Source organism: Ambystoma mexicanum, chromosome 1q (assembly GCF_040938575.1).
Source record: "Ambystoma mexicanum isolate Mex_15411 chromosome 1q, UKY_AmexF1_1, whole genome shotgun sequence".
NCBI lineage: Eukaryota > Metazoa > Chordata > Amphibia > Caudata > Ambystomatidae > Ambystoma > Ambystoma mexicanum.
This window is the reverse complement of record NC_090922.1, coordinates 1,428,717,378-1,428,741,014: the sequence shown is the minus strand read 5'-3', so window position 1 is coordinate 1,428,741,014 and position 23,637 is coordinate 1,428,717,378. Positions and strand designations below refer to the sequence as shown.

The 23,637-nt window shown below is 44.4% G+C and overlaps 1 protein-coding gene across 10 annotated transcripts in view; it reads left to right on the top strand.

Moving 5' to 3' along the window:
- Positions 1-23,637, top strand: part of LOC138548762 (microtubule-associated serine/threonine-protein kinase 2-like) — a 2,396,492-nt gene that overhangs the window by 1,072,873 nt on the left and 1,299,982 nt on the right. For all 10 annotated transcript variants that reach the window (XM_069642298.1, XM_069642297.1, XM_069642303.1 and 7 more), the window contains one exon: positions 17,607-17,638. In XM_069642298.1, coding sequence (XP_069498399.1) covers positions 17,607-17,638 — 32 coding nt within the window. The remainder of the gene's footprint in view (positions 1-17,606; positions 17,639-23,637) is intronic.

The following is a 23,637-nucleotide window of genomic DNA, read 5'->3' as shown; positions in this document are numbered from 1 at the left end:
GTGGTGTCCTCTGCAGCTTGCCGATTCTCGCAATGGGATGTTTTTGGCTTCTCTTGATCTTCGTTGGCTCTTGTCCTGAGAGAGGAGCACCCAATCCTCCTTTTGACCAGTGGACTCTGCGTCAGTTAGCAGGCCACAGGCCCACAACATTCTATATCCGTCACCGCCTCCAGATCTGGTTTACTGTGCACAGCCTCGGCTTCTCTGGCCCTGTGTGCTTCCTCGTCTGGCTTCTCAGACGGACACCCACTTCCTTTCACGCTGCAGCAGGCTCCGCTGGTCTGCGCGTGTCCTCCCTGATGCACTTGCGTCAGGGATTAACTTTGGTGTGTATAATCTAGTCCTCCTTTCAAGGGTCGCTGTCAAAAAGGAGGAAAGTTCAACATTACTTTTAGCCAAACACATAAATGCCTTGTGTGTGTATATATATATATATATATATATATATACATACATATATATAGCGCCTTATGTATCATTGGTATTATCTCAAAGCGCTAATAGGTTGAATGCCCTCGGGAACCTTAGTTCAAGTCAGTAGAGAGAGAGAGGGAGTGCAGCTGGTGTGGTAGTTGCATGATAGCTGCTTCTTAGCGGTAGGTGTGGTGGTGAAGAAATCAGTTGGATGTGTTCAGTCTGGAGGGTGGACACCCAGACTGAGTTCTGGCTGTGTTAGGCCAGAGGATACGCATAAGCCAGCAGTATGTGCTGAGCTAGCTGTGTTTAATTAGGATGATTAGTAGTTTGTGGGGTCATGCTAGTGTGAGAACAGCTATACCAAATGTGTCATAGTAGAGCTGTGTTCTAGTTGAGTTGTGCTGTATAGGAGAGAGTAAGCGTAGTAGTGTGATATGGTGGTTATCCGTAATGCGCCGGTGACCAGGCGTTACATCCGTACCGTTTTATTTACTCTATTTGTTCTATCTACTTCGTCCGTTCTATCCACTTTATCCGTTTCATCTACTTACAACCGTTACATCCATTGCATCCACTCATCCACTCCAACAATTCCATCCATCCACTTCATCCATGCCAATCAGGTCTCCTTGCTCAAAACCCTAGGAAAGGTTTTGCGGCGTGAAATCACCTCCCTAGCCTAAAAGGGGGTGGCTCCCACTAGGGAAGAAAGGACGCCTTCCTCAGATTCATCAGTTCTTGTAGCTGTTTGTGATCTCTGTTGGTGAGACATATTACTTCAGTTTAGTGTCCTTATGATCTCATGGCACATGGTGTCCATGTCGGTTCAAGTTTGATAATTTGTGTTACAAGGCAGTGGTTCTCATTTTGCAAGACATTTCTCTTGAATCATTTGACCTCCTGGACTTTTTTGGAATGCATATTGCATTAGGATGCCTGGCACATGTTAGGTGGTTAGGCATTCGACTTCCTGGGCTTCCCTGGTTTTATTGTTGGTGCAAGGTTCTTTATTTGTGCACTATCTGAGAGTGATTTCAGGATTGCTGTGTGATCAGTCTTTGGACTTTTTACCATGTCTAGATATCAGTGGTAGTGTGATGTTGAATGGTGCCTTAACCAATCTGTTAATCATTATGAAGGACACTTGCATTGTTAGTGGTATTTTGGAGACCTGCAGTACCTTTTATACCCCGAGGAGTCTTTTATGGGATTTCTGAGCAAAGCTCTATTGGCATCATTTGGCTTTCTTGCAAGGAGCTCCTGGTGTCACTGCTAGGCCCAGTTAGCGCCAGTGGAAAATAGGAATGGGCTGTAGTTTCTGGCGAGATGAAGCGCCTGGTTAAAGGGTAGCTTAATGTTTTCATTGGCAAATATCCTTCTCTGGTATTTTAGAAAATACAAAGAAGACAGTAAGTTGGCAATTTCAGGTTGATAGTGTGATTCAATGCTGGGATAGTTGGAGCATGAAAACTGTATGGTGGATGGTTTAATACATGCATGTTGATGGATAGTACTTTGATCCCGAACGTGCAGAGGGGAGTGGTCATGCATCCTCCTTATTGAAGGTGTAGTTGAAGACATGAAATGTCTATAATCTGTGTTTTGACCAATGTTTCCAAAAAGCACTGAATATCCATTATTTAACCAACATAAAAAAGGCAATAGGTCTGCTTTGTAATATGGAAAATATTTTGTCGGTGTGTGTGTGTACATAACAAATTGTAAGCTTGACAACTTGTTATTGTATTGGCTAACTCTGAAGCTTACAATGTGTCAGCTCGGGTTTTCAAGTCGAGAGAAGCTTGGAAAAGTATCTTCATCGTTAAGTGCTTTTAGACATATGGAGCTCTGTATTTGAGTTTCAGTGCATAAGTTGAACTTGCTAAAAATATTGTTGTTTTCAAATTAAACGCAAATACATTTAAAAAAAAGTATCTTCTTTGGCATATGACGAGATCTCATTCTAGCGACATCCCAGTAGAAGACACCAAACACATTCGAAGAGGTGAGGGAAATTGCAGCATAGTCCATTTTTTGACTTTTCATGTTTCGTTTGTAATAAAAATGATTTGTATGCTTAAAAAATGAATCCTCTTGAGGCACTAAAAACAGAGAATGGTACCCAAAAAAAGTTCAACCTCTATTTTTCACCCCTGGCTGACTGGACGCCCTGTATTTTAATCTGTGACCTATAGATTGTATAAAAAGAAAAACAGGTGATGCATTTAGCCCACTGGAATATTTTACAACTTAATTTTTTGTGCAAAAGGTAAGAATCAGTAAGCTAGTTGTTTACCAAGAAGCAAGTGTTGCATGTAGCAGCAAAGAAATGGACTGTCTTGTTAACAGTTGTGCCAGGAGATATTTATAATTCCTGTGATGGTTTGCCTGAGCATTCATGGTGTTTGGGCAGATACACTGCCAGCTAAGGAGACTCTGTGGTGTTGTCCAGATATATAGTCCTGTATCTAGGATATCCATTGACCCTCTTGCATAGTGTTAAGCAAATAAGGTCTTGTTAGTAGCTTCGCAAAGGATATAAACATTATACCTGCAGGTGCATATGCCCACAGGCTAAGTAAAGCCCTCTTTCATGATGGGGGCACATACTAAGGAGTAACACATCTGATTGATCAAAAACTCCACACAGAATGTACCTTGTCCTCACATATTCTGACATACCTCAACATTGGTGATCGGAAGTTCTCTCTAGCCACGCGTTTAATCAGCTGTATTTAGTTAATGTCCTCGAGAGGAAGGTTTTTCATCCTTCTGTTACACGTTATACATGATATAAAACAACTTTCCATCTTGGCTTTTCTAAGATGGCCACACTGCCAGGCCTTGTCTTTGTTGCTTGCCTGGCTTCCACCTCTCATTGGTTGCCCTGGCTGCCTGGCTGTTAATGGCCAAAGAGAGCAACCGGGAGGCGGGAGCTGGCACCGACCACTTAAGTACCACACTGAAGGCCCCTGTCTGCTCCCTGTCCGCTACATGTACGCTCTCCCCCCTGGTCACCTATAATGCTCTGTGTGTGCCGCCTACCCCCCCCCTGGTCGCCTGTGATGGCGAGTGTTCCCCCATAGCCCTCCCTGTTCACCTGTGATGATGTAATCCCCCTACCCCCAACCCCCGGGTTGCTTGTGATGCTGTGTGTTGCCCCTACCATCCCTGGTCGCCTGTGATGTTGTGTGTTCCTCCTACCCTCCCCCTGGTCTCCTGTAATTCTGTGTGTTCCCACTACCCACCCCACCCCCGGTCACCTGTGATGCTGTGTGTTCCCCCAACCCCCTGGTCGCCTCTGATGCTGTGTGTTCCCCTCCCCCCACCTGGTCACTTGTTATGCTGTGTTCCCCCAACCCCCTGGTCGCCTCTGATGCTGTGTGTTCCCCTCCCCCACCCTCCCCGGTCTCCTGTGATGCTGGTCGTTCCCCCTATCCACCCTGGTTGCCTGTGATGCTGTGTGTTCCCCTTACCCCCTGGTTGTTTGTGATGCTGTGTGTTCCCCCTAACTCCCCTGGTCTCCAGTGATGCTGTATGTTTCCCAAACCTCTCCGGTCGCCTGTGATGCTGTGTTCCCCCTATCACCCCTGGTTGCCTGTGATGCTCTGTGTTCACCCCACCATCCCCCGCCCCCCACCCGCCCACTTCCCAGTCGCCTGTGATGCTGTGTGTTCCCCCTGACCCCCCGCCGCCGCCTGTGATGCTGTGTTTTCCCCCTACCCCCTGGTCATCTGTGATGGCTGTGTGTTCCTCCTACCCCCTGCCTGGTCGCCTGTGATGCTGTGTGTGCCCCCCACCCACTTTCTTGCCCTTGATGTCCCCTCCCCGCATCCCAATCTACCCAAGCCCGATAGTGCCCCCAATTCATTTTTGCATCTGTGTGCTGCTGCCGTCCTGCAACATGGGGTAGGCATCATGTTTTTGTCTATTGCTGGACTTTCGCATCTGTGTGCTGCTGCCGCCCTGCAACATGGGGTAGGCACCATGTTTTTGTCTATGGCTGGATTTTCGCATCTGTGTGTCACTGCCGCCCTGCAACATGGTGTAGGCACCATGTATTTTGCCCATTGCTGGACTTTCGCATCTGTGTCGAATTTACCTATTATGCTCCTCACACCTACTCCTGAAGTAGTACCCCGTAACAATAGGTGAGCTTTCCCAAGTATGTTTTAAATGTACCTATTATGTCCCTCTTATGTACTCCTGAAGTAGTTTCCCGCAACAAGAGGCGGGGGTTCAAAGTATGTATTTTTTGCACTATCCAGGCCCAATGTATGCCTGGTCTGTAACTATTGTAACTTGTTTTCTTCAAGCACTTAAAGTAACCATAGTCTTAAGTTAATGCGCCTAGATGCCTCTAGGCTTTGTGCGCTATAAAAATATCAAAATAAATGAAAGGCCAACTGTGAAAAAACATTAACATGTTTTCCCTTAACCCATCACCTAACACTTTCCCCAAGCCAGGCTTGACAATTAAAGCCCTGCATGGGAATAACCCTGCCCAAAGTTCCTTTTACTGGCCAATTATTGTTCAGCAATGCTGGTCTGGCTAATAATTAGAAAAGCACTTTGTTGACGCTCTTTGGAACTTGAGGGAAATAATTAAACCTTATTATGATGGATGGTTGTTGCACTATAAGTGAAGAATCAGAGGTGGGAAGGAGGAAAAGTTGATAAAAATCCCATGCAACCGACATTATTTGCTATAGGAGGAAGTGTCCTAATGAAAAAGGAGATTGGAAACATACAATACAAAAAGTGTAAGTATAGAAGTACTTGTGAGCCTTATTTAATGGCACTCATAGGCTCTTATTAACAATTCACTTCAGCATTGGGTCCTTATGAAAGGAGCCAGGGGGAGAGTGCTGAAAGCTGCAGCGCCCAAACCTTCCCGCTCTACCCAAAGTTAAAACTCTAAACTTAATGCCCTTTGGCTTCTTCTTGGACATTGCAGATGCCACAAAGTTTGAAAGTGCATGAAAGATGTCTGCTTTTATAGAAACCCACCTAACTCGAGACAGAGGTGTAGGCTGGAACACTTTAGTGAACTTTGTACGAAAATGAGCTAGTCTGTGTTTTTCTCTAAGATTGCAGGTGCTGGTCCATGGAGCTGTGGCCCAAGCACTGCAGGAAATGTGCTAACTTTCCAACCTTAACCTCTGTAAGCCACCCTCAACACAGGGAGTCCCTTCCCTACCCACTCAAGTGGTTATTCAACAAACTGTTTAACACATTCTTTTTTGGCCCTATCTCAGACACCTATCATGCCCCTTGGATCCCTCGCCCTGAGCTAACAATGAGCCAAGAAACAGGCCCGTGTACAGGAAATATATTGGTATTTATTTAAATTCAAAGTAATAGAAATTAGCACAAAAATGTTAAACGCCACTTTATCCGTGGCAAACCACAATCAACTTTTCTTAGCATAAATAAATCACAAAAGTGAGCTAAAAAGAACACAAACAGTTGTACAATTTGTGCCAATTTCACTCCACAAAATAATGACACTGATCAATAATATAATTTCACCCAAACCTTTGGTTTAAGATAAACACGGGGTGATTCATCACTTTGTTTTTCTGACCCCTCCACACCCTGCTTTGGTCTAGGTTGGGACGTCACAGAAAAATTGGAATGCTTTGGGAAATTTGGGAATTTAGACCCCCCTTACTGAAAGGCCTGTGTTGGGGAAGCTGGATAAAAAGGTTGGACTGATTTAAGAACAAAGACACCCCTCTTCCTTATAGAAGTCAGTCAGCTGGACCACAAGGATTACCCAATTAATGTGTTGGCTATAGTTTTCAGCACACACTGGGAAGTGAGCTTTGTTAATTTCGAATTTTAACAAAATTCCCCCCAGTGTGTTCTGCCAAATGGGGAATTCATTAAATTAATATTTTTGTTGCAAAGGCTAAGGATGTGCACAGTTTTGCCGCCTCCCCCTCGCCCACTATGAAAGGGAAAGGACTCAAGGCAAGCAGACTCCTCCACCTTTTACTTTTCTAGGGCTTAGTTCTACTTACATAGCAAGCCTCTGTTTAAGGTTCAGTAAAGCCAGCGACATCTCAGGACACTCTGGAAATAGAGGGCATGGGTCTGGTCACTCCACTGTCAAAGATGGCCTACCGCTCTCCACCACAGGACCAAGTCAGCTTTGAGGCCTTCCTAGAAATGGACAGCTCCACTCAGATGTACTCGCAGCAATCTGCTCTGCTGTCTCCTTACAGCTGTCAGATGGTAAGTTTCAAAAGCCTTCCTGTATTTCTCCGTTTTCTGTCAACCATATATAGCAGAAAATCACCAATTTCACAATCTTGGGGAAAGTACCCTGCAATAATCCCTGCAACTAGGATTGGAGAGTTACTCCTCTCTCTCCTCCCAACCCCGCCTCCAAGTCAGGATTGGTTTAGGGGTTTGGAGCAACATATGTCTATTGCTATTTTTACTGGTCCTTTTGTTCTCCTTCCAGCTTTTTGTCAAAAACTAGTTATGTATCACAAATTTATAATTTTACTAGCAACTGCCATACCAAACATTTTTTTCTTTTTTAGCTGATCATGGAGAGTTAGATAATCAGACCGCCAAATCCATACGATGTAGCATGGCAATGTGGCACATTTCAGTTGTTTCCATAAAAAGTACAACAGTTATTAAGTATATCCCTAATTTTTTCACCAGCTCTCACATTTGGAACATGTTCAGATCCGCCAGAAAACTAGTCTAACTGGCCATTACAGTTCCCAGAGTCACAGGTAGATGCATTTTATATCCCCCAAATCGCCTGGAAATTTTATAAAACATGGTACCGAAATGAAATTGATACACTTTATGGTTGCTGCCAAAAAGGCCTAAATGATAATAGTCCTTTTTAAATTAATTGTGAATGGTCATGTTCAGCAAATGGGAGGTCTGCTTCATCCAGCACAGCCATCTGTCTCCCTGGGCCAGCCTGTGACCAGAGGTTTTTTTTTAGTCTCTTTGAAGTTGGTAGTTTGCTCTTTGAACTGGGTGCCCACATTTTCACACATATTGGTCCATTTTCACACATATTGGTCATGCTCCAGCCAAGGACGACTTCCCTGGAAGCCCCTGCTTTCAGAGCCAGCAAGTCTGGAGAACACTGGTCTTTCAACACCTTCAGCAGCAAACTTTAGGGGATGGAGGGGTCGTTAGATGGGAGATGTGACATCCAGGCTGGAAGTGGGATTTTTCCTTTGCGAAGTTTTGAACACAGCCAGAAACAGGTTTTCCATGAAGACAAAGTGGCTCCTCAAATGTCACTGGAGTTTTGTAGGTGAAACATAACTAAATGGTGAAATCCTAACATTGAACTTTGGCGTCTGTCTTTAATGAGTATATGTACAAAGATTTGATTTATCGGTATTTGTTTTTTCATCGATATACTCCAATAAGACGCGACAAAAAAATATAATTAGTACCTAGCAAGAGACAATCATATTGTTACATGCAATCTGATTGGCCCTTGCCGTGGCTTTACCTGTCGTAGAATCCCTTGAATCTTCAACTTCCTTCATATCCCTGGCAGGGGGGGTGGCAGTCCCTCAGCCAATGAGGAGACTTGTAACAGGGTAATCCCCGCTCCCAGCCACCACACTGCTGGAGGCTGCTATCCTCACCCGCCAGGGATTCAGGTAAGTGTTTTCTCCCCCTCCCCCACAAACAATCCCCTCCCACAATTCCAACCCCACTTAACTTCTTTTTGGTCTTTTTTTGAGAGCAAACGCGCTGGGAACACTTCGGTCGGCAGTGCGTCCGCTCCCGATGGCAGCCATGGAAAGCGAAAACAGACTTCTTTTTCTCTTCCCCGCCAGCCATTTTTTTGACTTTTTTTTTCTTTTTCTGTTCCAAACAGGAAAACAATGCTATTAGTACCCCGGTCTTGCGGGTATTAATAGCAATAAGTCATTTGCCGCATGGGGCCTTACCGAGTCAGGTAATGTCTTTGGGCTTTCGTTAAGGCCACCAACTATGGGCTCCCAGGGAATTACCTGACTCGGTAATGTCCCCGCGGCTCAGGACTTATTGCTTAAATAACATACATTTGAGTCATTGAGCAAGTCGGTTTCAAGAAAAGGCCTTCTAACGCCTGAATCTAGAACATAATATACATTGCTTTTGTTAACCGACACATCATGTTTTGTTTTCCTGACATTTTTCTGTGTGCAGTTATTTGTTTTCTCCAGTTTAAAGCCGGTTTTATTTACACACACAGGTGCAGGTTGTTTATGCTTTCAATGTTTCAAAATCCTATTTTCCATGTCACAGGGATCTTTGATTCCTCATTCTTTTAACGAATGAGGAATCATTCATTAAAAGAGTGATTCCTTCTTTTAATGAATTAAACTGCTGCTTGTCCATCGGTAATGGCAGGTATGACCCTTTCCACATGGCTCTTTAACTTAACTTGAAAAACCAAAACCAAAGGCCGGGCCGTTTTTGTTTGTGTTTAAATGCCTGTCATTCATGTGAAGGGGACTTCTGTTTGGGGCCTTTAAATGCACCCCTCACCTACACCAGTAAGCAAGCATTTTATTTTGAGGAAGAAAAAATGTGCGATAAGTGATGATCCATTGCTGGCAGAAAGATATATGTTTGTGCCTGGTGCTTCCAGGGTTATTTGGAGGGCTTCTGAGAAATGTGCATACCTACAGCTTTTGCGTGTGCCTTTCTTCAGATTTAAAAAGCCTCCTTTGAATGCCTTCTGGGTGATCTATTAGAAGGAGTAAGGTGACTGGGTGAGTTCATGTCACCAGTTTTCCATTCGTGGACTTTCATTTTGTTCAGGATTCGTGTTTCGAGCTTAGGTCCTAGTTATTCGTTTGATGTTAGTGGAGAGTACCACTGCCAGAATACATGGTCTATGAACTATGGACCTAATAATTGAGATTATCTGGCGACTGTAGATTTTTTATGAAGCCTGAATACAGAATGTGCTTGGCAGTCCCTTTTTTTAGTGCCTGTATAATTGTAGGGCTTTTTTTGTTAGGCTATTGAAATGTGTATATAAAGGCAGCGCTTTAAGTGGGCCAGTGCACAATGGTTCTGGGCCTTGATCAGGTTTAAAATACAGGCCTGAGACATTGCCTTGCTGGGCCAGCCACACTCCCTCTGCAGAGTCTGGCCTTGTCACCCAGTGTGTTGACTCTGCCTCAGCAAGGTTTATGCTTCAATGCCTTGCGTAATTGCAACACATGAGGAGCCACTTGGGCACATGAGGACTTCACTGTCATTGACACTGCAGAGTGAAGGAATGTAGATGTTTGGCTGAAATGTTGTCTGCCTTTCTATGGTGTGAGAGCAGATCTGTTCAATGTTTTATTTTTCATGAGTGTAGATTTTTTTCAGGATTGGGGTGGACTAATAAGTGGGAGCACATGTGTTCTGTTCGGCGTGGCTATCTGTGACCTGTATGTTGCACACATGCATACAGGTTTATTAGTTACGTAGGCTGCAGCCCCAAAATAAATAAATATTCTTTTTCAGATTTTGAGGACTCTCCTTCCCCCACCTCTCCCACGCCCCGATGACCAGTCACTGATAACTGGAAGCAGTGGCTCTGGGGTGAACTACCATGGCTGTGGCGCTTATAGGCGCATATTGCAGGCTACGCAAGCACTGCATTTGCTGCCTCGTTTTTTACAGACTTGTTTTGCAGGAAGAGAGCGACCAGTCCTCTTCCTGCCGGGAAGAAGTCATTTGGGCTAATTAGCAATTACATTAACGTGATGTATGTCGCCGAGTTACTTATAGCACTCGTGTGTCAGGCTGAAGAAGGAATTACTGGAGAGCTGCAGCTATTTTAAATGAGCATATGGGTAGCGGCGTCCTTTAATAATCCAGACGTTTGCTGTTTATTTATCCCTGTTCTTTATCCTATAAACTTCGTTCTTTTTTTACTCCACTAAAAAATAGCCCCTGCATTTAAGAGAGCAAGGTTGCCATAGTCTTAACAAGGTACCAGTGCGCCTAAACCGAGTGCCCTCATTCTCTTCCGCCTATGATTATAAATATGTTTCTGGGCCCTCCACAATATAGAACTGCTTATATTTTCTATTAAAAGTAGTCACCGTAATGACTTTTAAAGAGCCTCATAACCCCTCCCCGTGCGACATCCTTTGGGCCCCCCAGTGGGCAGACCTCTGGTATAGATTCATGCTGGTGTCTGTCCATCATTATCAGGGCAGCGGAGAGACTGAGTGAGTGAATAGACGGGCAAGAGAGGCATAGCACAGTGCACCTGCACTGCGCATTGCTTCTGGCATCAAAGATGCAACTCTGATGCCCTGTGTCTTGCAGCTACACTCAACCAGGGCCACTTCGGATACGCCTGCATCACCCATTGACAACCTGACTGCTCCTCTTCCGCTTAACTTTTCCGCCTTGCTCTCGCTCTCTGAATCTTCCTCTTGTTTGGATAACACTCTTGTTACTTGCTAACTAGCTGCACGCTTTACTTGGGGATATCTTTCCAAAGATGGGGGATTTTTCTATTGGTGACTATGCTTTTATTCACTTCCCACTAACTTCCGCTTCTTGTCAACCTTGTTTTACATGTGAATCCCAGCTCCTCCCTCCTTAATACTTTGCTGAGTGCATCTCACCTTAACCGTTCTTCTCCATTAAGGAATTAGGCCTCTGGACTCCCGTGCTCCCTCATTTCTGGGATGCACACCCTAGACTAGACCAGGGCCGTGGCCGGTTGTTGGTAGGACTCACCAAGTCTTTCCCTCCTCGTTCAAGTCAATAGACCCTTTGGAATTTCTCTTGATTGTCTTTAATGCACTATACACACGTGTTCCTACTCCTTCTACCACCTTTCACTTTCTCCCCCACTCTCCTGACACACCCCCTCCGTCACTTATTCTCACACACTATCAGAATCCCCTTCCAAGTCTCCTGTCCTTTTACCTTTTACACCCCCTCCTTTTCACTACACCACACAAAGCTGGTACCACCCTGTCTCACACACACAATCCCTTACCTGTACTCGCACAGTACACTGCCACATGCTGCACTGTCAGTCAGAGCCGGCCCGAGGCATGTTCAGTGTGTGCAGTGGCACAGGGCCCCGCACTCAGGGAGCCTGCCTCGTCTATCACAGGTCACATTATTTTAAAGAGGGGCTGTGCTGCTTCCTTGGATGATTAGGGAGGTCAGTGTCGCCTCCCAAGCCATTGTGATGCTCTTATGACAAATACCCTCTCCAAGCAGCCCGTCGGATGCTGCAGGCTCCATAATTACTGCTAATCACTTTCTTTGCTCTAGTCTAGCTTTTAAAGCAGGAGCGATTTACACGACATGACTCATTTAAGAGACCATTGTTTCGGACAAGGCGTTTCCCTGTTAAGAAATGCAAAGGGTAATTTTTATTCTAAAAGCACACACAAAGCACCAGTTCGCTGCCTAAATGTACATCCTCCTCCAAGCCACTTTAAAACTGCTCTGTGAGATATATTTTTTTAACTACTACATTATTTTCAGATGTTCATATTTAACATAACAAAAATAGTTTATTTTTGGTAGTAGTGAATATTTTCATTACACCATATATAAAGGCTGTATTTGTCAAACATTGAAACACAAATAGGTAAACTTTTCTCACAATAGTCTAAGTCTTGAAAGTACATTTTCAAAACTCAAATACCATATTTTCCCTTCTGCTGAATTGCATGCTGGTATGTGTAGTCTACCATTCAAGAAGAGGAGAATGTCACAATTGAACAATTTTTGCCTAACCTGTTTTTATAAGGATGTGTAGATTTGTGTGAATATCTTACTAAAGTTTGTTTACTTTTTAAGTCATATTTATAAAAACAGAGTACTGTTCAAAGCCATGGGGGTAAGGGCAAATGATGAGCAGGCAAGCAAGTCATTTTAAATGCCCAGGATGTGGCAAGAGGTTGCAATCCCACAGATGTTATTTTCCGTCATTGTTTTTTACGGCATAAATAGAGGATACATGTGCGTGTTGCACACTTATTTCAGAGAGTGGACGCTACTCCGCTTGGGTATTTTTGAGTCCTGCAAACTTGCTCAGGTGTTCCGCTATAAGGATTTCACACAGGTTGTCCAAGTACAGACTCTTACCCACAAGACCGCATAAAAGTGTCATAAAAACTTGTCTTACTGTGATTTTGTTTTCCTGGAAATATTTCGCTATAGATTGTGGGTATTAAAAGGTGCGCACCTTTTACACTTTGCCAGCGTAGTTATTGGAAAATCTCCCTTATCAGGTCATTTTCTGGTGTTGATTAATATTTTTAAAAGCCAATGCTCTTTTGTCTGGTGCGCTTTCTTCTATAGAATCAAATGTGTATGTTTCACTTTAAGATATGTACACTTACTGTGCGTGTATTCATAGGTGCTAGCTTTTGATTTTTGCTATGGGGCCAGAAGTTCCCACTCCTAGTGATGCAAGGGAGCCATATCCACCTCATAGTGAAAACACCACATTTTACAGCAGGAGTGGGGAAACGGCCATATGACTTACAGGAAGATATAAATATAACATCTCAGCAACAGTCACTTAACCTGTTCAGTTGCCATTGCAACATTCTGTTATGTGATTCCATAGCTTCCCTTTTCAATTTCTGCACTCTACCGAACAGTTGTGGCCTGCTCACACCCTCTAATTGTAATTGTTTATAACGCACTTAATACCCAGAGGTTTCTAAGCGTGGACCCGGGGATTTAACCTGTGTTGCTACGCATCGCCTTCCTTCCAAGGCGAGTGTGTTGCCCCTAGGCAAAATAAAGTCTCACTCCTGATATTGCCACATATGTAGATGTTAACAGTGACAAATCATATACTGGATGTCGCATTGTATTTGTCTCCTGCCTTACTAATGGCAACATGTTTTTAATGATATTTTGTTTATCAAAGACTCATTCTGTGAAATCATTTTCTGTAATATCACGTGCCACCATTTATGCAAATAAGGGGACCACGCACACGTTGCCGTCAGTCCTCCTCCTTGTGTCTTGGTCCACCACTTCACAGTTTGTTATTAAAAGAAGAAAATAAATCATCACCAAAGTCATTTTCCTTTGCAAACCGCCACCTTCCAAGTAAAATTAACCTTCATAGATGTTGTCACGCTTTGCGACTCTTGCACCCATATCACAGCAGAAAAATGATGGTGACTATCTAGTACATTTCACCTTTTTTTATTTGATTTTGTTCATGTTATTACCTTTAAGTCTATTGGGTAAGGTTATGTTATTTTAAAGGTTCTTATATAGCACACCGTCACCAACGGAATTGGTCCCCGGGCGCTCTAGCGGATCTGTAAACAAAAAGGTGGGATGGGTTAGTAAGGTGAAGGAGTAGGATAGTGTGAGGAGTGGTGTACTGTTGACAGATTCAACTCGGTAGACACCGGGTGCTGCGCTTTGTTTGCGAATATTGGATCGGTGTCAGTCAGCGTGTGCCGTTGGTGCGGCTTATGTGTTGTTGCGATGTGGTGAAGGACGTGCAGCTTGTTGTGCGAGAGATGCTTGTGTGTTTTTTTTTTAGCGAGATAAGTATGCAGAGAGTTTGAGCTTATATTGGTTAGTGGGTTATATGGCATTTACCATGCTAACACTCACAGTTCTGTTTAAGTATAGTACTTGCTGATCTATATAATTCCGTCCAAGTGCGGCACTTGGTAACCTTCACAATAATTATCTAGATATGGGGCAGGATAATGTTCTCAATTCGAAGTGTGACACATGCTAACATCCAAGTTCCATCTAGGTGTGGCATTTGCTAAGATTCACAGTCCTAGCTAGATGCGCCGCAGGCTAGTGTCCACAATTCCCTCCAGGTGTGACACTTGTTAACATTGACTAGTATGTTAAAATGCAGTGCAAGGCAACATTTCAAATACTGTCATGGATAAAATCAGGCTGGTAGTTACAACTCTTTCTAAGTATGCATGGGCTAAGTCTATGGCAGTCTATGTTATCGGAAGGTAAGGTAGAGTGGCAGGGGCTTTCTGGTGTAGAGTAATTGCTCTACACACCACCCATGCCACTCTTATTTGTAAAGACTTGATAAAAGTATGGTCACGTTTTAACCTGAATTCTAATTGCAGCGTAAAACAATCGTAATAACAAACCTTTACAGTCGTACTGGGGCGCTTATATACATCCTCAGCGGTGAGTTCTCTTGCTTCAACCGCAATCAGTAGATGGAATTATTCGATCGCTTGTGGAGACTTTCTTCGTTCATGCTGCTAGTCTCAAAGCCACGTTTTTTACCATCTTTTGGTAAACCTGTGCTGCCATCTAGTGGTCAACTGAGAGATTTTATATTATCGTGTTTCAGCAATGCCTTTCATAGGAGGAAGATCACATTTGAAATCGAATCATTCTTTGTAAAGCGTGTCCTTATCCACGCCCCTTCCAGAAACGAGGCCTGTCAAGTGGTGCTAACGCGTGTGTGGGGGGGGGGGAGTAGCGGGTGGCGGGGGGCTAGGGGGTGGCGGGGGCGGGGATCTTGTCTCTCCCCAGGCACAGCAAATATAGAGCCATTCGCATCAGCGGGACAGCACTGCAGGAGGCCCAGCCTGGGATTGTTTGCTTGCTCTGGGCAGTGATTTTTGTATACCCCACAGGCACCACGTTAGAAGTGAGATGAAGGGATATTTTCACCGAGCACACTGTTACTCATGCTGACTGCTTGCACGTATCCAGCAAGCTGCTGAAGCTTAAAGTGGCGCGCAGCTGAGGAGCCACCAACAAATAAGGACTGGATTCAACTTTCCCTCCCGCCCCGCCCCCCAACCTGTATCCTGATGCCTATAGCCCTCTGCAAGCCTCCTATAGGGGGATGGATACCCTTCTCCAGGGTCGGCATTGCTCCCATGCTGTGCCCACATCTGCAAGATGAGTTTATTGTTGGATATGGCTTACCTGCGGGACAACTCATGTAATATTAGAAAAATAAACCTTGGCATGATCAAGCACCAGTGTAATGACTACTTAATCACCAACATCATGAAAAAACACTGTTCAGCGTATCCCTACAGCGTTATCTACTAACAAAAAACAGCATTGGCCTAGAAGAATACTTGGAGGTGGAAAACCTCTAGGCTGCTAATCCCAACATGAAGATGAGGCTGGGGATCTTGCCTTTGGCTGAAAATACAGCAACATGGGAACCAGCGGGCAACAGAATTCCCTCCTGCAGGTTCTGCCCTGAAGCTAGCGAGCATTTAATCCACTTCCTATTATTCTGTCCAAGGCATAACTCAGGAGGAGATCGCTTCTTATTCCACTATTCCATAGCTTCAACATTAAAACGGGTAAAGAGGCAATCGCGCTGTGCTGCTGCGGCACCAAGAGTTTCATAACTGCAAATGTAATTTCTGATATTTTAAAATCTTGGCTTACAAGAACTAAGCAGGACTTGAGGTTTATTTTGTGTATAAATGAAGTTTTAAGATTAAGAACTACGTTAGTATTAAGATTTTAAAATCCTATCAACTCTAGTTTGTACGTTTTTAGGGGTGTTTTAACACTGGCTATACTGCACATTTATATGATATTATATGTGCGCTATGTCGCACATTAGCTGGATCAAACACATTTCGGTTTCCATCAGAATATGTCTGATGGACGGTGGGGTCTCCGTGTGTACCATTAATTAATTTTAGCAGTTCAGTGTATGAGAATAGGGTTCTGCACATTTCCCTTTATTGTTTAATGACTTGCGGCATAATTGTCCATGCGTACAAAGCTCGTTTTACCACTGTGTACTATGTGGGATTTTCCTCCTGGAGCTGTGTGATCGGAGCATGACAATATATTGGTCATTTCTGAGCATTGACGATATATTGGTGATTGCTGAGATGTGACCAGCTATTGGTGGTTTCTTGACAGCAAATGCATGCAACATGGAAAATGGAGCTTTGCAAATTCACCATTGCCACTTATTTGAACGTCATTTAAATTATCAAGACCTGGAATGAAAGATGGTGCATTTACCCATCATTAAAAGAAAAGATTTTTTGGAATGAGAGTTAAAGAAAAGTGTTTTAATAACCCTTTAAAGTATTTCCAAGTAAATGTGCAAGCCTTGCAGAAGTACCACGTGCATGCATAGCTTAAGGAGTCCACTTAATAGCCGTTATAATTCAGTGAGCTATTGTCAGGTGCATAGTGTATAGGTTGCTAGCTGAAGCCCTTGTGAAAAGCTCCCAAAAGACTTATAGAGTATCCTTGTTGTTAACTCTGGAGGACCATTTTACTCTAGAATGTGCCTCCGCCACCCACTGCCAAACATGCATTGACGTAGCTCTACCTCCCTGTGATATGACCTTGGCACTGCAATGGCTCAAAATGGGCACTCCCTGCTGCTAGATGTTGGCTAGTTTTAGCCGACTCTTGGTCATGAAATGGTGTGCTGTGTGTATGTGTAGAATTGAGGTGGTGAGTGACTTGCTATTTATTTTTTACATTTGTAAAGCGCCTAAAGCCCGAGGGCATCAGGGCGCTGTTGCAAACAGGTTACACTGAGATTTGGCATAAAAAGCAGGGGAGAAAAAAAGAAAAGTGGCTGTGAGGAAACCACCACAAACAACATACATTCATAGCAGTAGTCAATGTCATTGTGGTTGTCGTGGATCAGCCAGTACATTATTGATATGGCTTGATGTTCTTGCCTGTGGACCATCTAAAGGAAAAGCCACGTTTTAAGGGCCTTTCTGAAAGGCCAACAGGAAGTTTCTGCTCTTTGGTCTGGAGGGAGGGTGTCCAAGTGAGTGGTTTACAGCTACTGTGGGGAAGCTGGTCCTTCCTTCTTTTACTCTTTTCACCTTTGGTAAGGCTAGGCGGTGGGCATGAGCGGATTTGGATCTTGCAATTTTCTGGGACAAGTATTGGGGGGCTTTGTTGGACAGGCACTTGTGCGTAATGGATAATGTTTTGAAGTTAATCAAAATTATGATTTTAATGATTAATTATGGCTGGCTAGTAGCTTGCTACTTGAAATGTTTCTCCCTGCAGTGAGTGATTGCCAGTATATGCACCACTGTTGATGTCTAGACTGTAGCACTGTGTAGATCTGGAATGTAGCACAAGTGATTTACTAATTGCTTCTGTCAGTGTGAGTGATGGGCACTAGTACAGCTGCTTCCTTTACAAAATTCCCTTACACATGTATTTTTTTCTACTTTCAGAAGGAGCTGAGTCTTCCGAGAAGGGGAAGTTTGTAAGTACAATGTTTCCATGAACTATACATTTCTTAATTGTTTTACACTGTTTACCTAAATCAAAACATAAATTCGCTGACAACCTTCAAAATGGATATTTGTTGTTAATGCAGCAATAAGCCATAATATTGTCCCCCATTGCGCTTTGGGTTTTATTTTTTTTTAATTTTTTTATTTTTTAAGTATTACGTTCTCAAGGTTATTAGTGATACACGTAATGCTGAGGGCCTGATTCATGATTCAATATTTTGTCAGCTGGGATGTAAATGTCCTCGTAACTATGTATATTTTTATGAAGCTGAGAATCTGTATTTGGGGTCGCCTTCATAATGAGCAATGGTTTTTTAGAGGTATGTGCTGGGGAGATGTTAATCTTCATTTTCAGTTTTATATGCCTTGGGCGCCTCAAAATACGGTTTTTGGTCATCTCGTTTGTGTCTCAAAATGCAGATGGCTGAAGAGTTTTGAAAGAAATTACATTGACTGTGTTTTATGAATTATCTTTGTAATGTCAACAAATGATGGTCAGTTTATCCGTCAACTTGCTGCTCTGTCCATGGCATTGTTTCAAGTTACAGAAAGTTCTTAATTCAGCGTAAGATCTAGGCGCTCAAGCATGTCCACCAAATAATTATATTTTAAGGATTCCGTTTAATGAGCGAGTATCTTTACTCCCTAATTTTATGATTAACTTACGTGGGAGCTGCAGGAAATGTGTTTTTGGTCGGCATGCAATGGCCTATTTGAAGGATTTTGACAGAGAATTCACAAGAAAGTCTGAGTTTTAAACAGGGCAACAGGCAACCAAGCTGATCCACTAGTGCTGGGAATCAATCATGGTGGTGCCATGAAGGCATTTTTATTAAATACTGATTCCTGAGTCAACACCTGTTGGAAAAAGTATCTTTGGTCTGTATTCACATAGGGCAGTGGTGAAGCGTATGTAGACAGATGACGGTGTGCATTTTGAAGGGAAATTAGCAATGTTAAATTGTGTTTCTTGCCCAGTTGCATACGGAAGATGAAGGTATATTTGGTTGATGAACTGTGGCATTTTTGTAAAGGCTACATTGGCATGTATTATTCTAGATATATTTCTCTAATCAAAGTCTTCCATGGAGCTTTTATTCAATTGGGATTGTGTTCAAAGTGTTTATTATGTAAACATTTGGATCCTGGTGTTTTCTGGTGTAAAACTGTCCACTTGTTGATGTACAGAAAGGCTTTCAGCTTTTAAAGGATTTGACCATTTGATTTCTAAGCACACTAGCAGAGACCAGCAATGCTAAAGCGAGATTGTTCAGATGCGGCCCAGTGTATGGATGGGCACATCCATGGCTTTCACTTGATCATGAAGTTAAAGTGGTTTGGTTCATAATCAATTCCACTTCCGATGCAGTGTTCCTTTTATTTGATTAATTAGTAGAGTGGGATTTCGCCCCGATTCCAAAACCTCAGTATTTTGCTTCAAATTTCACCAACTATTCCACTCTCTTTAGTTTTATCATAGCATCTTTCTGCAAACGCAACATAATTACCCCAGTGATAAACTTCTACAAAGCAAAGGTAGTTCCATGCTTAATGTATGAAGCCAAACGCCTCGACCTTAATTGTTTACAACACTGGTTCAGGTTGGAGGGGTTGTTTTGGAGAAAAGCTTAGAACTTCCCTAGAGTGGGGTTCCCTCGTCACTTATTCGGTATGAATTGCTCTTCTCTTCATTGGAATCCATGGTATGGTGGAGGATTCTAAGCCCTTTAAACCGAACTGTGAATCTTCTGCCGAGTTGTACATTTAGTAGCCTGCTTCCCAGCCCTACAGGTAAGGGGGTGCATTGACCACGTTTACTCCCTATAAATAGGCAAATAATCCCCCAAAATAAAAATAGGGAGTAAAAATACTCTCAACAAAAAATTGCTTTCACCAACAAAGCTCCATGGATGTGTTTGGACCCGTAGTGCACGTAGTACTACAGGACAACATTACTTTTATTACTGCTGATGCGAAGAAGTAAACGTGATTCTTTTTATATGCATGAATAACTAGGTGCAAATAAATGGTTATTACCAAAACATTTCAGTTTTTCAGTTTAAAAATATTTTTACCCGCTTATAAAATACTCCCATTGGAAATTGTACTTACCTTTTTACTCCCTAAAAAATCGTTTTACTCCCAACTTTAAAAAATAAAGAGTGAAATACTCCCACTTCCAAATCTTATCTGGATCACTGCTGCTTCCTTCTTTGCACTATAACTCAGTCCCAGATTTTAGGAAACTGTCTGCGAGGTAATTTCTATTTCTTTTCGTTTTCTTTACAAAAAGCCAAATTATGACCTAGAACCAAGTTACTTTGTATTAATGGCATTGACAACGCATGCAAGGAACACCTTTAATGTGTACCAGTTGGGCAGGCATGATCATGTGTATAGGCAGGCTGGACTGCATGCAGTATTTTGGAAGGAGGGTGGACCCTGCTCACCTGCAGTTGACCCTGTTCAGATGTACGGTTATTTTATGCATGCATTGTTGTATAGACTTCGATAAGAGGCAGACTTGTTCCTATTTTCTAGCTTACAGCAGTGCATTGGAACCTTACTTATCAACTCGTTAGACAGGCCGGCACATTGATATGTACTTCCGTTATGGCGGTGGTGGCATGCTCCGGGCTCAGCATGTGACTTATCTCAGGCCATGTCCGATCTAAAAATAAATACTGTCTGTTGAGTAAACTACGCTCACTTGTTACAAGCTTTATTTTTAAGTCTGCACTTGAGCCCAGTTCAATGATCTTCATGTCACATCCAACAAAGCAGCAACAGACCAGCTACGAACTAAAACATGGACTTTAAATACGCACACTCATGCCTCCTCCTTAGCCCTCGTCTCTTTTTCTCTCCCTCGATGGCTTTCTTACGTGGTTGGTCATAGCAACCCTGTAGTTTAGGGCACGCTGGACTCCTGAAAGGAGGATCTCTTTCTGCGATTCCTACAGCGTTGGTGCCGTTCAATGAATCTTCATGATACATTCCCCCCAAAAATATAGACCTTACTTACTTCCTATATTTTAAGGTAGTACAATTTGTTTTTAATAGGAGGTGGGGGTATTTTTGCAAGTAGAAATATTATTCTAACAATAAAACGTTTACGTTTCTGTAATGCATACTTCTTTGCACCAAGTAATTCATGCAAATTAAAAGGTGCATTTTAACTTAAAATTCATCTGTGAATCAGGCAGTAATAATAGACCTCTGGCCTGTCATTCTAAACTCTTTACTGTTGCTCTGCTGGTACCACTCATAATAACAGAACTCTGGAGCCGTGTGGGTGAAAGCAGAGCTGGGATGCTCTCGTCTGTTGTCTCTTAATCATCGATTGGAGTGTTTTTATGCGCTTTTTTGTAAAATAATTTTGTGTACTTTAGTGTTCTCAGGAGCAAGTAAAATGCTTGCTTGTCTGTAGTGCTGCTGGTGCTGGAGGAGGAAACACTTTGTGATATGGTAAGTCATTTATAACGCGCCTGTACTCAAGTGTTTCTAGGCGAGACAAGACAAGGGAGGGAAGAAGGAGGGAGGACAAAACAAACGATCTTACTAGGCCCTGTGCCATTCAGATCGTGCGAAAACGAGAAGTGCAAGGGGAAAGGGGGGTGGGGGAAGTGCAAGGGAGAGGGGAGGCAAAAACAGGGTAGCAATGCTCTGAGTAAGTGCAGCCAGGGCAGCGTGGCTCTAGGTAGTGCAAGGAGAACAAGGGCCTGTAGGGTTACAGTTACAGCCCCTAAGTACGGGGTAGGCCCAGAGGCAGTGGAAGGGTGACTGAACAAGAAAGAGCCTGGTACCCAGTGAGACTCTGAGGGTAGCCAAGCAACCAGTCGGTACAGCAGACAGGTAGGTCAGCAGGCAAGGGGGAGGAGGAGGGCAGTGGGAGAGGGAGAGGGAGGGAGAGGGAGCAAGCAGAGGAGAAGAGTGAAGTTTTGAGCTGCTTCCAGAACTTCAGGTGGGCTGGCTGAAGTTTGAGAGGGGCAGGGAGTCCATTCCAGAGGGAGGCACCTGCAGAGGAGAGGGATCCACCCCCCCCCCACTACTCACTGCCTGGAGAGGTGTCAAACCCTTAGAGAGTTGGAGATAGCTGAGCGAAGGGCTTGAGAAAGGAGGTATTTTGTAAGAGAGCCTTAGATGTAGTGCGGGCCCCGACCCCCGAAATCCTTGCGGACAATGCAAAGGGTCTTGAACTTGATCCTTGCATCCACCGGGAGCCCGAGGAGAGATTTCATGGCTGGAGAGATACAGTCCCTGGACTTGGGGCCAAGGATAAGTCTCGCAGTCCTGTTCTGGATTAGTTGAAGAGGGCGGAGAGTAGAGGAAGGCAGATTGAGAAAGAGGCTGTTGCAATAGTCCAGCCTAGAGAGAACCAGGGCTCTGGAGACAGTGAGCTTATGGGGGAAAGTGAGAAAGGGAAGAGTCCTTTTGAGGAGGTGCATCTTGGCGGCATCCGAGATGTGAGGAGAGAAATAGAGAGTGGAGTCGAAGATGACACCAAGGTTACTCTTAATCCCCTTTCCTCCATATGGCATGGGCGTCCCTCGCGAGGGACGGGAGACGGAACCTTTTTCAGCAGAAAAATCTTCTTCCCCTCTAAATGTAGAGGCGCGGAGGCATGGCCCTGGGAGCATGCGCTGCCCTGACTCCACCCTCCAGCGCCACACCCCAGTCCCCTTTTCCGTGACGATGGGAACGGGCCGAACTTTAACCGGCGCTCCTGGGTTTGGATTCGGCCATGTAATTCCATGCGTGGATTCTTCCTCTATATCTTCTTTGTCTTTTTGTTCAATGGGTACTTGGTCCTCAGATGCCACAGCTCCTCCCTGGCGCATGTCGACTTGGACAGGGTTCAGCAGGTGTCCATCCTGCAACAGGCCTTTTCCAACTTCAGACCCCCATGGCCTCTGCCCAGACCAAGGTTGGCAAGCCTGTTCGGCGTGCGGCTTGCTGTCCTCTAAAGTGCTGAAGAACAGACTAGCCAGGTGGAGGGAGCTCTTTCAGCGGTCTCCTTCTGAGGACCTCAAGAGTTTCGTAAAATGTTGCAGGCCAGGGGTAGGGCCTATATTGTCATCTGCACATCGCAAGGGAGACTCCTTCCCAGGGACTCTCCTACGCGGGGGGACCGGTCGGGTCCTTTTACCCACTTGCGCACCGAGGCTGTCACAGCTACCAGCCTTCAGGGTGAAGGGTCCTCAGATCGTCCCGGTGCAAGGGTTGATGGGCCGCTAGGCTCTATTATCTGGCTTGCGCACGAGGGGCTTCGCCCTTGTACCGGCATCATGGCCGAGGGGCTACGCCCTATTACTGGCAGTACATCTGAGGGGGCTCCTGAACACAGCTCCAACGACCCCAGGGTCGAGCTGGGCAAGTCACGCGCCTCACTCATAAGAGACTTGGCAGAGGCTGGCCCAAGAGAGCCTAGCAACACGTCGCAGCCACGTGGTAGGCAGCTCAACAAAATGGCCGACGTGGCAGATAAGGACACCCATTTGACGCCTCTGCATGACTTCGGCGAAGAACAAGTATCAAGGTGGGACTGGCATCAACCAGGTACGTGGCCTATGGCCTACCCTTCTTATGCGCAAGGCTGTTTTCCTTTGCGTCCATATGTACAGGGTCGGCAGCTGCCACAGTTGCCTCGAGTAACCTACTCAGTGGCCCCCTCCTCCTCCTCCTCTTGGGCCAGCGAGGACCAGATCTTTGAGAGGTTCCTCTTTCCCATAAAGTCTCCTGATATGGGGGCTATCATCAAGGACACAGTCAGGGAAGTCCTTCCGCTACGCTAGCGGCACCTTGGTCGAACAGCTGGCATAGGGCGTCCTCGCTGAGGTCCTCACGAGGCCCTCTTCTGCCAGAACGGGAATTCCACTGCAAACCAATGTAGTCTCCCTCGCCAAGAATGGTTGGCTCAAACCACACTCCGTCCAGCCAGTCAACCGCCACCTGGACTCCAAGTTGA